This window comes from Chrysoperla carnea, chromosome 3 (assembly GCF_905475395.1).
Source record: "Chrysoperla carnea chromosome 3, inChrCarn1.1, whole genome shotgun sequence".
In the NCBI taxonomy this organism is placed as follows: domain Eukaryota; kingdom Metazoa; phylum Arthropoda; class Insecta; order Neuroptera; family Chrysopidae; genus Chrysoperla; species Chrysoperla carnea.
The window spans coordinates 85,702,486-85,723,246 of NC_058339.1; the positions used below are offsets into that span (position 1 = coordinate 85,702,486).

At 30.0% G+C, this 20,761-nt stretch overlaps 1 protein-coding gene across 3 annotated transcripts in view; it reads left to right on the forward strand.

Moving 5' to 3' along the window:
- LOC123297011 (serine/threonine-protein kinase tousled-like 2) overlaps window positions 1-20,761 on the forward strand; it is a 271,600-nt gene that overhangs the window by 86,558 nt on the left and 164,281 nt on the right. The window contains exon 2 of one of the 3 annotated variants that reach the window (XM_044878763.1): window positions 11,434-11,494. The exons of the other annotated variants lie outside the window; for them this stretch is intronic. Coding sequence (XP_044734698.1) covers window positions 11,437-11,494 — 58 coding nt within the window. The 5' untranslated portion in view covers window positions 11,434-11,436. The remainder of the gene's footprint in view (window positions 1-11,433; window positions 11,495-20,761) is intronic. 3 annotated transcript variants of the gene reach the window in all.

Genomic DNA, 20,761 nt, shown 5'->3' on the forward strand with positions numbered 1-20,761 from the left:
TAAATTTTATCAATGCCGGCAAGTTTTTTTCATTTCTGGAATACTCGAATTATAATAACACACAGATGTTTTTATAACACCTATGTGTAGACACTTCCTCAATTTTGTTGAGCATCCTGTAAAATGTGTGTAGGAGTTACGTATATTCCTGCTACATTCTTGTTAAGTCTTTTACCTAGAGCAGCGATATATCTAGCGATACAACAACATATACATACAAAACGTAGTAGATATACGAATAACATGATCGTGTGTATCTTAAATTATGGATTTCTCAACCCTGGAAATAAGTTTTGTTGTACATTGCTTTTAAACATAAGATGGTTTGGTTGTATGGTCGTAGGTATGAAATTGTATAAGCTAAAATAGAAATGTCTCTAAACATACGGGAAAGTGTAGTACCTCGACTCCAAATCTACATTAGGCTATTCATTATAATATTATAATTGAAATTGTCTCTGTTTATGCACGATAAGAATTTTTTGTGGATATCTCTGTCAGTATCGATGCGAATGCCATACTGTGTACTGTATTGAGGGAATAGTAACATTAACAATTGTTATAGCGGGCGAATCAATGTAGTATAGGCGTCAGGACCCTACTGATTGACGAGACCCACAATACTTCTGGTGGATAGCCTATTCAATTCTGTAATATTATTTATGCTAACATAGATATTAGTGTATGTTTCTATATCATACCAGCATTTTAATAAACGACATGCATTTCTTTACGTGTAGAACTGATATTTTTCTATACCATGTTTTTTTTTTCTCGAGAAATTAAATATTAAACAACTATCGATAATAACTGATCCATTGTACATGAAATGTGTTCCATGCATTAATGTATGTAATATTTCAGAGTTTATCTCGTCGATTGTACCTATAGTTAACTCTAGGGAACAGTATCGTTGAATGTAAGTGATTTAATCATCCAAAGGTCAGCACGTATCCACAACTCGGAGTGATTGAGATTTCTTTTTCCCAATTTATTCTTCGCTTAAATACAAGAATGGCACTATTTAGGTTGTCGCTGTCTTGCTCGTTATTTAGTTACAGAAGTGTAAGGGACTGCTCTAAGTGGCATTTGCCCATGCCTAGTCTAGGTACTAAATTTTACCCTACAATATAATAACGTATACACATACATAGATATTCAGATACACACAGATATTACAGATACTTGGATACAATATAAACATACCATCTACATATCCTTCGACTACGACTATAACCAAACAAAGACGCCATTTTTCTTTTATTGTGTGAATTTTCATATTTTTTTTTATATTTGTGATAAAAATACACAACATTTAATGTAGAAATGTTTGTCATAAATACATAATTTTGTGTAACCTCGAATTTACACAAAAGAATTTTTCTGGAATTTATCTTGATAAACTTATGCAAAAATTTTTTAACAAAATGTAACTGAGATATTTTCGTGTCCAAACTTAGTTTCGTTATGAATGAATGCTCCTTAAAAGTTAATTAAATCATGGTAGATATTTAGAATACTCAAACATTTCACTGCATACGTTAGGAAACGTTACACGTTGGAATTCACTTTAATTCTGCCCTATAAAAAAAATATATATTTTTTCCAAATACTTTTTGTTAGCGGTTTCAAATCTGTCTAAAAAATATCCTTTCTATGATACTAGAAAGCCCAATATGCTTTACAGTGATGAGCTATGTTGAAACTTATGTTAGTCCTAATTCAAGTTTGAAATCAGTTTTTATAGGCGTAACCATTTGTATTTCTTCTTTCCTCAAAATTTGTTTTAAATATCAGTTTGCTTCCCTACGTTCGGGATTGGGACACAAGGACAGAGACATTGCACGGAACTTGTTAAAAATGGCACAACACTATCGAATACAAGCATCAATTAGCATCTAGGAATTTCCATTGCGAACTGCAAGCTGAATGTGGAAATCCTAAGAAAGGCCAATCTTAAACGGTTGGAGCACAACGTACTTGTGGTATTGCAAGACAGATACAGCTCAATTGCACAAAAAATGCATCAAATTACATATAATATTAAAAAGTGCATTTTTTGTGCAATTAAGTATACATTCGTTGCAGAAATTATCGTAAATGAAGAAGAGGACTGTCCCACCACTTCGATCTAAAATCCATTGCCGTCAAAGCACTGTTGCTGTTCTTAAATAGCACCAAATGATTCATGAATAGTTGCCGCATATTCACCAACATTCATTTCGATAACACAACCGAATCTATGGTTTTAGTGTGTCTCACTTCAAGACAGGCACACTAACGTAATCTTATCTATCAGTTTGTGGATGACGGACATCATCAAAACGGAAGGTTGTTCTCGAAATATACAAAAATCTACGTATTTCATGACGCCTTTTAAGGTACAGATTTTTGGCTATTCATTTATGTTATTTCTCAAAAATTTACTCAAAAAAACAACTTACTTTTTAATAAAAATCGAATTAAATCTTTATGAAAATTATAAAATACTATTTAATATATCCTTCAAAGCAATGATGTTTTTTTTAAACTTTACTCAAAATTTATAAAAGCCATGTAATAATAAAATTGTAAACTTTCTATGTAGCATTTTTCTATTTTAGAAAATGCGCATTGCGTATCAAATGAAAACAACAAGAAATGATGCTAAAGAGTAGTGCAATAATACTTTTCCTTGCATATATTAAAGAAGGAACTCTAATAATTATGTTAAAATTAATTTGCATCATTATCTTTTTAATTATCAATTTAACTCGACGATCGAAGATAAAAATACATTTTGTTCATAATAAAGTACTTGCATTATTAACAACTCGTAACAATTTCATTTATAATAAAGTATCTCAGTATATTGTCAATACGTGAATTAATTTAACAATTCTTGAAATATACACAAATGAATATTTTTATACTTCTTAGGGCATACTCACATTATGCTAATTTTGTAAATTGGTCGTATTAACAATCATTATAAAAGTTATAGTGGATAAAATTTTCTACAAATTTTTTCCTGAAATTTTTTTTTGTATGTTGAATTGTTTTCGAAATAGAGGGCGCAGTTGCCCTCAGCTTAACGTACTTCAGTGCTGGGTCAATATCAGTGCGAGATATTCACAAAAAACTGATTTCCTAGACCTTTGACCTTGAATATCTAAGGACGCGCACGCGTGATCATATGTGACTTTTGAGATAACATTTGTACTATCAAAATAAAGGTTTGTACAAAAGTTCAGCTTATTACTTTAGATACCGAGGTGAAATCCTAAGATGATTGGAGTATTAATTGCTCATGCGTATAAAATAATTTTAAAAAAAATCTAAGGAGTTTTACCATTGTGTGAATAGCAAATATTGAATGAATGCATACATTTTCGAAAATGTTGATCCTCTTTCTATAGATTAAATAGTCAAGAACTTCTACTTATTCCTACTAATTATGCTAGATGCTATCTAAATTTCAATAATTAACTGACAGAATAAAATTTTTAACTTCTGTTTAAAACAAATTTAAGTGATCAACCTTAACACTTAATTTCATATTTCATGTGAGTTTAATTACGAGTGAACTACCTTAATAGATATTTTAATTAAAATTATTTAAATTGTATCGAAATTTCCTAGAAATTGGAATTGATTTAAATTTAAATTGTTTTATTATGAATCATTACTAAAATTAATAAACAATTGACGTCAATACGCACGTTCTGCTGTAGTCATTATTACTTTTCCTAAAATTCAATATTACGTACTTGGTGTCTAAATTTACTCGTAAGCATTCCGCTGGAATAGATTTTCTACGTTTTTCCTATATAGCTTTTCAAAGCTATTCTCATACCGCGCAAATAAACTTTTTAACAAAATTGTATGAAGACAACATTGTTAAACTACAAATAATAAGTTTAAAGAACTTAATACACTAGACAAAAGCCAGCCAGCCACAATATATCATCGTCATCTTTACCCCTTGAAGAACAAACGGATACAAACCATATGGAAAATGATTCTATGATATTTTATACATATTTTCATTTCCATTAATGGTATAGTTTTACTAGTTATAATTAAAAGTGCATTATTTTTTAAAAAATAGTAAAATACTTGAAACGAATAATAATAGAGTTCAGTGTACTGAAGTTAGCATAGCAATAGCCAAGTTGAGGCAAGCAGCATTGACTACTACTACGCTATCCTATACTACACATTTTATAGTACAGAAGTGCTTCTCTCTGACTGGTGTGTATTTAGGTACTATATGATAAAGCTATCTATCTATATGCATATTATAGTTAAGTTTTTGTATAATAATTTCACAGTACTATGTAGTGTTGCTGTTATACAAGATGTCCAAAAATTCTGATACTCCAATTAGATTTTAGTTAAAAAGATATTAAAAGATTCGAAAAGTTTTACCGCGACGATCTTGAACTTGATAGTAAAATTGATTTTTGTACCTTAAAAGTTTGAAAATCGATTTTTGTTTCAAAATTATCACTTTAAGTAAAATTCTTTTATTTTTAAAAGAATTATACTACGTGATGGATGATTTTGAAATATATTTCGAGGTGGATTTTCTTCATTTTTAAGGTTCCTGAGTCGATTTTCAGGACCTAAGGTACAATATTACCCCCGGTCTTGTATACATGGGTACCTTTTTTATATCAATATAAAGTATGCTCTGCTCCTCCTTGTGGAGGTATCCAAAATAAAAATTTTTGAATGTTAACGGATACACTCTGATAAAAAATCTAAACGGAACTGCCAACAGTTACAATCACAACACGAATCAACCAATCAGGCATTGATTCAAGCTTGGGGGAAGATTTTCGAGCTTTGGATGCAGCTTGGAACCCATGAGTGGCTCAGTCTTGAATTAACATGGAATGATATCAAACTTGGAATTTATTAGATATTGGTCCAAGCCGGCAACCTCGATCTTCGCCTAAGCCTGGCTGCAAGTAAACAAAAATCTAGCGGATAATTATAATGATGATTTTTGTGTTTAGTATGACGTAATGTCATATAATTTTACGAGAACCAATCAGTTTTAAGTCTTCTTGATGGGTCGGTCATTATTTCTGTTACCATAACAACAAAAAATAATGTATTAACAAAGAACTTGATTCATTATTCTTAATCAAGGCTTAAGGAAAGATTGGCAAACCAAGACTTAATTTATTAGCCAAGGCCAAATTTCCAATGCTGAGACAATCTTGCGTTTATTATCAAGCTTGACATTTTCCTACTTGAGTGGTATTTTCTCTGAAATTCACTATGGAGCGATTTATACTCGGGTTATTTTAGAAAGGCTTACATTGAAAATACAAAGTAGCTTTTAAAGCACACACTTTTAAAGCACAGTTTAATTTAACTGGTTCGAGCTTTAAATTATTATTTAAAGTATTTAGCTAAATTAATATATAGATAAATTAGAATCAATTAAATTGTACTACTAGGCTCGAAAACCCACTTTAAAAGTTCAAGTTGGCCTTTCTAAAATAATCCGGGTATAGCATACTGATTGGCATTGGTATATCAACTATAGTTACCTTACTCAAATATTCCGCGTCATCTATGTAAGGGATGAATGAACTAATTCTAGTTTGGGACACATTTTTCCCCAGAGCGTTGGCACAATTGCATAATTTAGTTCGTTCAAATTGAGAGATAAAAAAAATTCGCTAAAATGCCTAAGACATCGAACAATCTTATAGTAGCAAAAATGTAGCAATAATACATCCCATTAAGTAATATTAAAAAAAATTCAATACAATAGAAAAAATATATTTATAAAAAAAATATGATAAAATGGGAAAAAAAATTCATCTTTTAAATCACTCAATTTTTCCCGGATAAGAGATGCTTTCGCGTTAATTACTGTGTACAGAGCAACAATAGGCTCAGTTTCTATATAAGCAAAGTACCAAGCAGTAAAGAGGTTGTATACCGTTCATCTTCATATCGGGGATAGATACGTGGGTAGGCTACGTATGACATGGTTAGATGTTTGGGGGTGTTTTATTTGAAAAGAATAAGTGACAGTATTGATCATTCAACCCGAAGTAAAGGCACCAACTGGGATACAACACAACATACATACACAAATACGTATTACTATGATGGCGACGCAGAGAGTAGCCATCATATCTTGTATAATAGGAATCGTAGAAAGTTTAGTAATAATGTATGTGAATATAGTGTAGAGGAAAATTACATCGTTTGATCTCTTTCTAGCATACGAGAATTTGCTTGCAAAATTATATTTTTCAATAAGATAAAACATACCTTCTCTTGTTCATTTTTATTACAGGATAGTATTTCAAATCAGTTGAACTGTATTATAGCGAATTTTTAACACTATCATCGAAGTACTTATAATTCGGATTTTTATCGGATTCCGGATATACACTGAGGCAAAACAGTGTAAGGAGTTTAATGAGGCAACAAATTTTGTTTTTAGGATAAAGATCCCAGCTCTAATTTCATATAGTATGCGTTGGATAAATCATCCAAATTGACTGGACGCTTTGCCACCACTTCAATCGGCAGTCACTAACAACATTTCTATTATGTTTAGTATAATACATACGTCTTATCTCGAGCCCAAATGGGTTAACGTATTTTCAAACCATTCCTTAGACTCTAATTGTGAAGGAAACAAATTAAATACTTTTTTTATAACTTTAAGCTCTTCAATCTTGAAAAGGCTTTTCTTAGTTATTCAATAAAATTGAAATATAAGATTAATAAAATTTTTCATTTATTATATTAATTGTTAAAATACACTGTATAGAAGTGTAATGCCTTAGGAATTGCATTATTTTTAATAAATTAGAAGGATTTAAAATTCCGTAAATTTTCGAACGAATTTTTTAGAACAAATTATTTCGAAAATCTTTCACAAAACTACTAGTTGAAGCTATCAGCAAATTTTCAACTCCCTATATTTTATAATTTTTTAGAAAATTATATAGACACCAAGGTTTTGTTCTAATTTGCGCCTTCAAGGGTAAACCATGAAGTTTACGAAAAAATGTTTCGAACAAAAGTTGCTTATTTTTTTAAGGAATTTAAACTTTTGTTCTATCTACAGTTAAACTATTATTCTATCTCTAATGGTTTACAAGATGGGTTGCATGTTTCAGCTTGTTATCGGACAGACAGACAACCGGAAATGGACTTTGTGATTTTATGAACACATATACCCAAATTTTTTCCGTACCATCAATATTTCTAAGCGTTACAAACTTGGAACTTAAATTAGTATACCTTGATATATATATTTCATCAGATAAAAAAAGGAAATTTTTCCAGAAATAAGAAATTGATATTAACAATCAAAAAATACATCATTAATATGCTGGAAGTATACCTAGTATAAAACAAATAGATTATTTTCTATATGTTTCGAAAATAACGTCTTGAAACCTTAATTTATGACGAATTTTTTCATACAAAGAAAACGATTTTTGCCTGATTTGTTGAAAGAAGAAAAGATATTTATAAATTTGGAGCGGTGTGTATTTGGTATATGTATATAGATACATTGTCTTAGTATTGAACACGTTGTCAAAAATAGAATATTAAAGCTTGTTTTTATAGACTTGACTATAACGAGTGAAGTAACTTAAACGTTTCAAAATATAAATTTTCCATTAATAATAATACACATTTTTAAAGTGTGATAAAATTATGATTTTTTTTTTTTTGATCCGAAACATGAAAACATGAAAATACCCTCTTAATAAAAAGGTGTGGTATAACTAACAAACCCTTTAAATAATAAATATATCAGTAGTAAAAATCATATCACAGCAAGTTCATGTTTGTTATAATCTCTACAAAGTTAGACCCTACACCTCAATTGAAAATTCACACTTCTGAATTTCTCGGTATTTTCAATTGTGCAAGCGATTTTTGAGATTACACAGCCTAGTTAAACGAAGATTAAGTGGTGAAATCAAAAGTAACGGAACCTTATTTTTTTTTGAAAATAAAATACAGCCTATGTTATTAGCTAATAATTTTGCATTCTATAGGTGAAGGAATTTTTAATATCGGTTAAGTAGTGAACTTTAAAATGAAGATTTGTGTACATTTTCTTACTAACTCTGATTCCCTATTTCACCCTTTTAGGGGATACATTTCGAAAAATCCTTTCTTATATGACACTTACAGTATAAAATCAATATCCTCTTGAAATTTTAAACTTCTATATTTAGCGACTTAGGCTGGGCGTTGATAACCCAGTCGAGACATTAACTTTCCCAGCTCCAGATAATTTCCCCCTCTGAAATATTTCTGATTTTAAACAATATATAAAAAGAAACATTTTTTTAAAAAATCATCCAGATCGGAGCGGTTATTGAGGACTTGAGGACTAAGAATGGCTATTTTATGTATTCCGCTATGCGACTATAGAAGAAAACAAGTCTAGCGGAGTTTTGGTGTTGAGAGAAAATTTGTATAGTCACCTTACTCACAAAAGTAATATTAATTTTTCAATGGGAGTAGAAATTATCTAGTAAATGATAGAAATTAATTGTATATTATCCTCTGACTCTACTCATGCTTTTGGTAAGAAAGAAGATCTTTTATTAATTCAAGATGTTTGATAGATAGCAATTTCTGTGCTTGATTGAGAATGGTTAAAAAAATTGTACAAATAGAGTGCTGTTGAATCGAACTATATTACGTTCCAAAAACCCGGTCTGGTATCATCCTTAGTACATAATACTAAGTACTACTGAATTGTTGTCTTGCTGCCTGAACTGAACGTATTTTTTAGGATTCCGTACCCTAAGGTTAATATCATTAACGAAACTTTACTAAAAGTTAGCAATGCGTCTGTCAGCGGACTGAATCTCATAAACTGCAATAGTTAGACATCTGAAATTTTGAGAGTGTGCTATATTCCAAAATTTAAAAAATCAAACATATAATGCATACTTGTAGCGTGTGTTGCATAAGTAAACACATACAATAACATGCTATAGCGCCTCTTTGGTTTCTTACTTGTACGATGGTACGGAACCGTATATTTGCACTGGACTGGTTCTTTACTGTATATGTTCTTTTCTGTATATGTTCTTTTCTGGAAAAGTAGAGCATCGCTGGAATGCTTTAGAGTCATGTTTATAAATTTAATGCAGAAGTTATAGGATGTTTACGTTGATAAACACTAATGTAAAATTGTAACGGGCTGTAAAGCCAGCATGGACTTTTCAGAATTGAATAGGCCCGGCTGGGACTAACATCCCAGAGGTAAACCACCTTCAGTGGTCATCAAACAAACGTATAACACATAACAGGTTTTAAAAAGCTTATTTAATAATATCCAACTAAAAAAATAAAAAATAAAAAGAACACATAATACATTTAACTAAACAACAAACACTCTCAACTGATTACAGTACACTATAATATAACAAATGACTAATATAATAATATACATGAATTTTCTTAAATATATTTATTTATTACCTTTTTTTCTACAGTTAGTATTACATATCTGTGTGTATAGATGGCTCGCATCGCCTCGCGTTCTGTTTACATTTCGCTTGAATACATTATTTCATTGAATTTGTCCTCAAGATGTCAGTAAGAACAATAAAAAATATACATATCGTCGTTTTTTTTGTTATTTATAAAATGTTTCATTTGAATAAAAGTAAAATAATATAAATATTATTATAATTTATATCTACATTGGATTGTAGTGTTGGATTTGTCTACTCTGATTCAAGAGTTGAATCATTTGTGTTCATGAGAACAAGCCAGTTTGATTTATGTGATTTCTTTTGAAAAATTATCTCAATAACCCTTAAAGTAGAAGATAGATTCTATTACGAACCGGTGCTTAAATCGTACCAAGCAGTTTTCACATAATTAATTCACAAACTAAGTGATTAGCCGGTTAACTAGACAAAAAATTGTAGTTTTATATAGCGCTTAAATGTAAAAAATAAAGGCGTGAAAAAATAAGATTGGTTAGTTATACACTTTTTATTTAACTATCAAGAATACCACACTGATAGCCCAGTCTAATTAGGGATCCACCTCGGAATGAGAGATAATAAACTGAATTTTCGTATATAGCGTATTTTGATGTTTTAAATGTTGTCTCAAGGTCAAAGGTCATAAAATCAGTTTTTTGTGATTATCTCGGTTTCCATTGCTCCAATGATGTTAACATCTGCAATAATAGTTATAAATCATAAAATTTGCGGCAAATTTTATTTGAATCATTTTTTCATACACTTAACCGTTTTTTAGATAGAGGACGTAACTGAAGCTGACTCAGTACAAATTCTGAGGTATTTATAGATATACTAGGAAGATGAGCATTCTAAGTGGATGAAATTGCTTGAAAATTGCGGGAAAAAAAGAAAACTTCAAGTTTTCATTGCAACCCCTCTTTAAAAAACCTAGGTTTTACAATTTTTTTGGGGGGAAGGGCCAAAGTATTCTGTTAAGTTGGCTTTATTTTGGGTCGATTGGTGAACCTTTATCTTTCATGTACAGAACAGAAAAAGGAACGTAATTTTGAGGGTGTTTTTTCGACTTTGTGGGAGGTTTCAATGAAAAAATTAAGTTTAATAATTTTCCTCGCAGGTTTCAAGCAATTCTGCGTTGAATGTCGAAAACCGCATCTTTCTAGCATGTAGCACTCCTTAAAATTTGTATTGATTAGTCAGTGAGTTAGCTGTCTAGATCATTCAAAGCTTCAGTTATGGCGCACACCGCCCTCTATCTCAAAAACAGTTGAGCGCTTGAAAAAATATTTCAAATAAAATTTGTCGCAAATATTATGTTCTACAATTTTTACAACATATTTAACACCATTGGAGAAATAAAAAAAGAAATAATCACGAAAAGTGATGCTTTTTACGTTTGGCCTTGAATAACTTACGACATAGACGAAAAAATGAAGCTACTTACGAAAAATCAGCTTATCACTGATTCCAAGGTTGACCCCATTTTTATGCTAAAGACTGTATGTATCATTGTACCAAGTTTCCCAAAAGGCACCAATACATTTCTTTACTACTTTACTATTTTTTGTGCAATTTTTATCAAATAAACAATCAAATTATGTTAAATTGTGTATTATAAACTTTATTTTATTATCAACAAGAAATAATTTCTAGATTTTAGAAATCAATTATGAAATTAGAATAAATCTTTCTTAGAATACTTCATGGAATTAAAGAATCATGGATATCTCAATTCAACACCACACTTGACACATACTTTCATTCATTTGTCTATTCTGTTTGTACAATAAATGTTCTGTAATATTTTTGTTGACATACTCGGCGACGCTGACAGTTAACGGTGACGAAGAATATTTCTAAGTTACACTATTATTAGATTTTTGTTAATAAAAATAATATAATTATTAATTTCTGTTTGTTATTTTTTTGTGTTGTTTAGATTATGATACAAATTGTTGCGGGATCTCCCAATGATGAAGTGATTTATGATATTAAACAATGTAAGTCTGATTTTGATTATGAAACGTATCTCGAATACTTAGTGTTTAAATGTTTATTTATTTAATCTATAATATATCTGTTCTTTTTAGTTCGGTGTAATACACTAAGCCTAAGTAAACAATGATGGTCTTATTACAGTGTAATAAAGCTCTCTTTTTATACTTACACTTAGTTCGTACGCAGAGCTTAAAAGAACAGACTTGGTACTTAAATTAATGTCTTTTAAATATTATAAATACATGGCAGTCGAATTGAATGTTCTGTCTAAATTTGTTCACATACCTTCCTGTCAGCTTAGTTTATTAGTTTGAATTAAGTTGTGTCTAGTAATCGATAGAAAACTAGTAAAATCATTGCAATGTTATTGAAAAGTGACGAAATTGTGAAAATTGGCAAGGTTTGCTAATAATTATAATTCAAAATATTTCTGTTGAAACGCACAAAATTTTTCGTTCCAAAGCTCAAACCTTCGTTTCTTAAGCTCAAATTAAATTCATCAAATGATTCATAATCTTAAAACAAACCAAACTATGTTTCACTAACAGTATCAGTAATGAGCTCTGTCATTACTGGTTATTACTTAGTTTTATCATTTTTTTACGGTTATTATACAAATTATCGAAAGTTTCATCAATGTTCATTCAATTTATAAAACATTGATAAAATTATTAATAATAAACTGAGACATGATGTATAAATAAAACACAAGAAAATCATAAAAGATTTCGATAATCCAGACACCATTTAGTCAATTAATTATAGTGTTAGTAAGTTTACATTTATGAGGCTTTTTCAAAAACTGATGAATGTCAAAATATCCGATTGCACTTATATTGATTTATAAAAAATTTCCTTCGTTTACTAGTACTATCGAAATTTTCAAATAACAACTGTACTTTTTGGTTAAAAAATGAACAAAATCCGGATACGAAAGATTATAATTATTACGTTTTGAAGCAAAAGCTTAAACTGTTATTTGAAAACTGAAATAACATAGAAGCACTTTCCAAAAAGATGTCCCATCAGTCACTCGAAACGTTCTTACTCGGTACTTTTATAGTTTCCATTTACAGAGGGATTAAATTAAAATGAACCCACAACAGAATAGTAGAATGCTATTCGTAATGATAAAACGACGTTATACATAATGTTCGAAAATTCGAGACTGCCTCCGTCAGTCTTCAATTTTAGAAATTAATAACTACAAAAAGACCAAGACAAAATTTGTAAGATTTCTCTCGTACAATTTAATGGTGGCCTTCGATTTGACCTTAAACTTGAAGGTCATTTCTATTTTTTTTTTAAATGAGACTCTTAAATGATTTTGTTACGTCCGTGAAGTAAAAACTACTCATTTTGCGTGCGAAAAATAGTTCATTACCGCATCATTTCAACAAATCAAATTAACCCAATTTCTGTAAAAATCTAAACAATTTACATAGTCTCACTCTAATGCTCTTATCTTACATGTATCGTAAAAAAGAGGTAAATACATTTATCATAATCAGAGATTTTCACGTACGGGATTTTTCATTGAGGATAATGAATATGCTTAGAGCAATTTTTAAAACAAAATACCAAGGAATCAATAGAAAATTGCATTTAATAGACATTAAAATTTTCCAAAACATTAATTAGCGAGAGAGTTATTACCACCACTTATAGTCGGAGTGTTTCCAAATAAATATAATCGAATCATTCCTTGAATATCATTCATTTTCGCTCACCACAAATAAAACCGTTATTACCATGTCTATATCTTACCATCAGTGTAACCAGTATCCTCGCATGAATTTCATGTTCCAATGCATGTTTGTGTTTTAATACATTAATAATAAATCGTATCAGAAATATTCTTTATTTACAGATTCTTTTCAGGAATAAAATTTTATTAGTCCGTCTTTTACACTATCAGTTGTTGAAAATACAAATTGATTGCAAATTAAAGGTCAAACATTTGGACAGTTTTTTTGAGCCAATCTAATAAAATTCCAATCACAATTACGTAATTGAAAAAACATTTAAAATAAAAATTGCTTTCAATAGAATGTCCATTTTTAATACAAGATGTATCTTAAAAACGTGGAACCATTTTAAGAATAAAAGTCATTTAAATTAGAAAAAAATTGCATACAATTATTTTTTCGATTTAATATTAACTTTAAACAATAGAATATGGAAAAGTCAAAGCACATATGCAAATAAAATGCAAATGCTTTGTAAAATCCAAATTTTTAAAGAAAAAAAATGTTTCACCATTTTTCAACATTTTATATTTTGTGAAGAGCAAGGAGCACACAGTTCGGGGGAAGGAAACTAAAATTTTCCAACGATAGAATGATAAAACTCAATTATCTTGAAATGAATACTCCCATCCCTTCTTTATGAACGTGAGACCTCACTGCTGCCAAAGATATAGCGGTTTCGCATCACTGACACTATTTTGCAATATTTCTTCCTTTTTTTGAGGATTATTATTGATCCTTTTTTAAATTTTCTTGAGATAAAAATTATTCTTCCTGAATTAAACTCAATCAATGTTAATGTCTCTTTTTGATAAAATATGTCAGTTTTTCTGCACAATAAGTACACACCCCGTATATTCTTCATCCGAAACTATTTGGAACATTTCCATAAAGAAAAATCTATTTTTATACGTTTGAAATTATTGTTATTAAATACAAATTGTTGGTTACAATTTAACTTCAAATAGTTATAGTTGGTATCACGTGTAAAAGATACGACCATATTATTAATTCTTAAATACTGCCACAAAGGTAACATTAAACAAGACACAATACTTATGAAACGACTGTATTTGTATATTTTTTTAATCGACTATCCGTACAATTATTGTTATATTGAACTTCTCTTCTCTAAAAGACATACAACCATCTTCATACTCGCTGCTTGTGTTTTAAATATCGCGCTTTTTTTCACATACCAATAATGTGACGTCACACATATAGAAGTTGATCGGCTGTTGTTTTTTAATAGAGAATATATGTTCATATTATTATTATTATTATTAACTTTATCGATAGAAGGTGATTGCTTCCTCTTCGAAAAACGAAGAATTCCCCCGTATTAACTTCTTTCTAGAAACAATATTAAGTACTGTAACTGCGATAATTCAGTGTTTTCTTCAAGGTATCTTTCGTATCTATTTTGCAGCCCCGGATCTACGCTTTTTTTAGCGGGAGAGGAACTTGGTAATAGAGCCTGTTTCTTCATCGTGTTTCTTCATGTTTGAGATAGACGTTCCTGACTCATTGTGTTAAACGCAGATACCTTCTAATTGTTTTCAGTTTGTTGAAGCTTGGCTCACAGCTTGAAGATGTCGTTGGTAATGTGCAGTATATTCTTAAAGCTATACTTACTTTAGGAAAAGCTTCTCAATTAATATACTTGATTTGAATATGGCAAGTTCTTGGCAAAATACAACTGCAATTGTTTTTGTGTAAGGTTTGCTTTATTAATGTACTGGTCCTTGGATCCAACATGAGATACGTTCATAAACCAACTGGGCGTTTTAAAATCAGTTTTTCAAACATATTATGATTTCCGAGGCCGCGATTTACCCCTCTCCCGATGCTGCTTTTTTCAGTATTCTTGAATCTATTTCGACTACTTTTGTTATGACGTCTGTAGGTATAAGCATCACGTATACTCCTTCCTTTACACATCGATATGGTAAATTTGAGATATCTTGCATAATTCAGAAAATATTGGTAGCAAACAAGTTTAACGATTTAGGATCCTTTCGATAAAGGCTCCAAAGTTGAAACAAAACTGGTAGTGTCAGGATTTTTTCATATAACGCGAGATTCACTATATTATGTATAGACAATTCTCAATCCTTTTTCGATTCGGTCTTAAATTTAAGTAAACTATCTAATACATTTGCGATTTATCAAGCACTTTCAATTTTGTGTTAAAGGGTACTCAGGATTGACATAACAAATTTTGAATCGTTATATATTTGGAAGTTAACGTAAATGAGTATTTTGGGAATAGATTAGAAATGTTTTTTGGAGAGATTGTAACAAATTATGGGAGTGGCGTTCCGGTCCATTTTTCGGGCTAGAGGCCAAGTTAATCTTCAATAATCAATAATTTATGTTTGAATATAATATTAATTTTTTTTATCAGAAATTTATTGATCTGGTTCCTAAAAGCTTAAAATCCGCCACGATTTGTTATTATGGTTTTTGTACAAAGTTAAGTGTATGGATAAATAAATATGTTTGGATACAGAACTCTGGCGAGTGAGGAGGAGCGAGGGTGGTCAAACATATTATAAAGGTTCTTGTTTGTTGGTGTTCTTATTTTATTGTCGTATTCTTCTTTTATTCTGTTTGTATTCGTGCAACGGATCGTTAATAAGCTGCCAACTACAGTCATCACACAAAACATAGTGCGCTTCTCGTCTATATAATATCCACTTCTTAGAGTGTGTGCAGCTCTAAGAATGTCGAGGTATTTCTTTTTATTCCACCATAGCTCAAATAAATAAATTTTTACAGATCTGTATTTATTTTTGTTAAAAACGAGTTGAAAATAGATTTCAATCTGAAAACATATCGTTTTATCCTAAAAGAGGATAATCCACTTCCCGTGATATACACTACATAATGTCTCAATGTCTTTTTGAAGACGAGGAAGGAGGTTTAGAAACTGATTATTAGGGCATTCACTTTCATTTGATAATTCTATGGAAAATGGTTTAATGTCTTGCTTTGAATTAACGTTGCTTCAGCTAACAACTGATTTACTATTACTTCACTGGAATTTCCAAAAAATGTATCCAGCCCATATTATTTAGCTGTTGAATAACAAGTATAGTATGTATTATATGAGAATATCAGTTATATGTATTGGTGTGACATGTATTTATGTTTAATGTGACAGAGTAATTAACACTGCCTATACATGGTATTTCAACAATTGACTTAGTCAACTGTTTGTTTTCACTTGTTTTCTGTGTGTTATTTAATGAAAAATTGTTCAAAATATTTATGTTTATAGAAATTTTTGTAATACATTTGAATAAATGCGAGTTTAAAGTAGGTTGATTTTTCAACGGGTTAAATCTACTGACAAATAATTGAAACAAACCCCTTTAAAATAATTATGTAGTTAATCATTCAAGATGATTTCATTCCTATGTCATTTATGTTTTGTAAATGACTCACCTAAACACTTCTATTTACCACGGTTTGTTGTCCACTTTTTGGAATTTTTGTCGTTAATATTTAAATTTAAATATTGTGTATAGAAAAATGTATGCAACACGATATTATTATCAACAGAAATTATTGCACTACATCGGACTTGATTGTTTCACGCAGGATCAGTTTTTGTTTTAATCCTTATTAGGCAAACAATAATGCAGATCTTACAATACACATTTGCGACTTGCGAGTAAAATCGATCGTTTATTGGCTGATTATCAACAAATGTACAAGTTTTTACTTTTTTGTTTTTAATATATGCATAACAATTGTATTCAAAGTACATTTGATGATTGCGAAGTGTACACTCTTTTATCGCCATTAGATCCAGCAAATCTTATATTTTATGTAAGGTTCACTTGTTTGATATCTTGTATTTAAACTTAAAACTTGTGTGGTTTATCCGCTTAATATTTGTAAATGTGATAAAATGCGGTTTATTGAAAACCATTTACTAAATCCCAAAGTTTTATTTCATTTCTTTCTTATTTTATCATACACATTTTTACCTTAATGGAAAATAATTCGGTGTTATATTTTCAACAGGGATATTGTACATCTTCTCTGCTATTGATCGAACCTATACCAAAAATTTTTAACCATCCATTTAAATTAGTTTATTAATCCAATTAATCTACGAAGGCCAAATGTTTTTGAAATTTGACAAATTTGGTATCACAAAACAAAAAATACGTTGTTATAGAAGAAAACAAGCCAAGAAACATAGTGGTTTATGTTTACGGCTAATCAATAGCAAAGTTAACCAAAAGAAGTTGACGTCCAATGCAAAAAAAAATTAAATAGAAAAGTTATAGGTCTCAAAAAAACATATTGATTGGCATCTAGTAAGATCGATTTGAATACGTAGTTACCAAGAAAATTTGAAAAAAAAATAGGCGAAAATAGTCGTCTTTAAATTTGTTTATAATTTTTTTTTCTTTTTCGATTTTAAAGTTGCTTTTTGGTGAACCTATGAGTAGTAGGTTCAAAAACATTCAGATTTTTTTTAGCAAAAGTATCCTTTAAGTGATAAATATCAAGAATTTTGAAATTTTCGAAGCTAACTTGTCAATGTTCCTGAAATTTTCTTTACAGCTTTATGTCGTTGAAAACAACATATTTTGAACATGGTATATTATCTGATTAGATGGATCATATGATTAACCCGTTCAATTCGTGATCGCACTAATAATTATTTTTGTACAGAACAAAAAATATTTAAAAATAAAATTTTTTCGAAAAAAAAAAAACATCTTTCGAAAAAAATTTCCTCTTGGTCGAGGGATTTTAACAGAGCAGTTTCTCGGGGCTTAATATCTTCGCCTAGACTTTTTCTATCATGATACTTTGGCAGCAAGTGAAATTTTTTAATTTTTGCATGAAAAAATGCAGTACTTAGATGGTAGCTACACCACTGTCCGAGAAGTCGAGAGATAAACCAGGAAGGCGGAACTTCGGTATTTTTTGATGCCTCGTATACCTAGTTTTTTTCTTAATTAAAAATTTAAATAAATATCCTTCAAATAATTTAAATTAAAAACTTCTCAAAAGTGTCGAATTTAACTGAATATGAAACAAATAATTAAAACTTTATTTACTGAAATCTGGAAAATTTATGTTGATTGCGAAATTTCACAGAAACTACACAACTGGAGTCCCTCTATAAAATCAGGCGAGGTAACAATCAACCCTACATACTAAATATTAAGAAATCATATAAACCATATTAGTTTGCATCTTTAAACTAAAATATAATTTTTGCAATCAGTTATTTCTAATATTAGGACCGAGACACTATATTAAGCTTTATGAATGTTTCTACTAAAACATACTATGCGGTATCCAAATATTCAAGTCTATGGTTTTTTCATCTGTTAATATTACGTTATAATAAAATTTGTTATGTATTTCAAAAAAATATTTCAGTTACATGAATCTGGTCGAAAAATGATTCAACCTTGACAAAGTTACAGAATCGGTTAACAAAAGCAGTCACAAACAACCTATATTTTTGTCTGGATGGATGTGATAAGTTCAAAGAACTCTTCCACATACATATGAAGATCGCGCGGCGTATTTAAAAAGAAAAAGACTCCAAAATGGACAATGGTTTATTACTAAAATGCGATAATGCTTAGTAGCATTTATTAAAACTAACAATGGCATCAACAAATCAAGGTCAATGATTCTCACTCAACATAATATTAACATGTTGGATCGTTGGATCGGTGTGTTGCGGAGGTGAGGTCTAGTCAATTCAACTCAGTTCTGTCTACATTTATATGATGATGTCAGATTTGAACAGACGCATTTTTTCCTATGTAACCTGTTGCCTTCTTCTGAATCTCTGACCATAATAATATAAATATTAACACCCAGTTAAAGTAAATGATTATTAATTATACTATTTATATAATCTTCAACTTTAAGGTTCTAGAAGAATCATTCACTAATAATAGGTTACAATTTTATTAGATAACAACAAAATTTAAGACCTTGTACCAGTTTTTATAAAAATTGATTTTTTCATTAACATCACTCCTAATAAGCTGATTTTTACATTTTAAGGTATTCTACATATTTCAAATCCTTGAACAATTTTATTTTTAAATATTTTTTGCTCTGTACAAAAATAATTATTAGTGAGATCAAGAATTGAACGGGTTAATCATATGATCCATTAACCAGATTATGGACCATATTCAAAAGATGTAGTTTTCAACGACATAAAGCTGTAAAGAAAATTTCAAGAAAATTGGCAAGTCTCTGTTAGCTTCGAAAATTTCAAAATTCTTGATATTTATCACTTAAAGGATAGGAATTCGTACTATTTCAAAGACACATTTGGACATCTATAATTCTCGATTTTGCTCTAGACAGTAACTTAAAAACAAAACTTGATATATGTAAGCAAATTAAAGCTAATATAATAATGTAATTGTCCGTTTCGTTATTTACCGCACCAATACAACTTCTTTTTAGAGAATTTTATTTTTTCTCTTTCTATCGTGATCTCCCTCAAACTGATAGAAATACATTAAGAGTTGCATGTAGTAAAAGATTTCGAATAAGGATCTGATTACGGACTCGAAGAATGAAAGTTTTCCAATACGTTGTTTTTCCGACGAGTTTTCTAATATGTGTTATCTTCCGGCCATTATTCATTTATCATTTAGCAGCAACAGCAACAGTGCTTTGACGGATCGGAAAGGTCGTCAAAGAAAGGCTGGCTCAAATGAGTTTGTGATCTCATGACAATAGCTCCTCACTGTGGCAATTCCAGCACTCGTAGTCGACTGAATGTCGTAATGCATTCGTAGGTTCAGTCGTTCAGCGTGCCTACCGCCTAACCAGTGTCGTGTCCGTTTGACCCTGATCTGCGGAACACATACGATTGTACTACGACCATATCTGTCTTGTAGTGCCTCAAATGCGTTTCTTTCTTTATCTAAGGTTAGATATCCTCTTTTAGAAGCAGCTGGCAGTTCTCGGTTGCCTATTGATGCCTATATCAGCTTTACATTCATTTGCCCCGCTAGCTCATTTAAGTACGTTCGACATTACATTGCTTCCTTTGAGATCTTAATTCTACAACAATTTGAGAAATTTTCAGAAAGAAATTATAATCGTAAGAAATGAGATTTAACTAAGAAAATTGTTAATTAGACTCAACTAGCTATTTCTCGTATGTCCCGTATGTGCTTAATGTATATAAAATATGCCCGTCACGGTGTCACTTTAAAATTGTTTGTGAACACACAATCGGGTTTATAAAATAAAATCGTTTGTGTTTTGATATACAACTACGTTTTGAAAAGCATTCAAAATTGATTATAAATCCCCATTTTGAATATTTTAACACTAAAAAAATACAATAAGAGTTGTACACGATTCATATTATTTTGTTTAAACTATATTTTTTTTACAACAAAAAGTACGCATTTAAATATTTTTTTTATAATAGGTGATATTATTTTATTTATGCACATTAATACGAGAGTAATTGAAGGTCACACAACTAAGTACAATTTA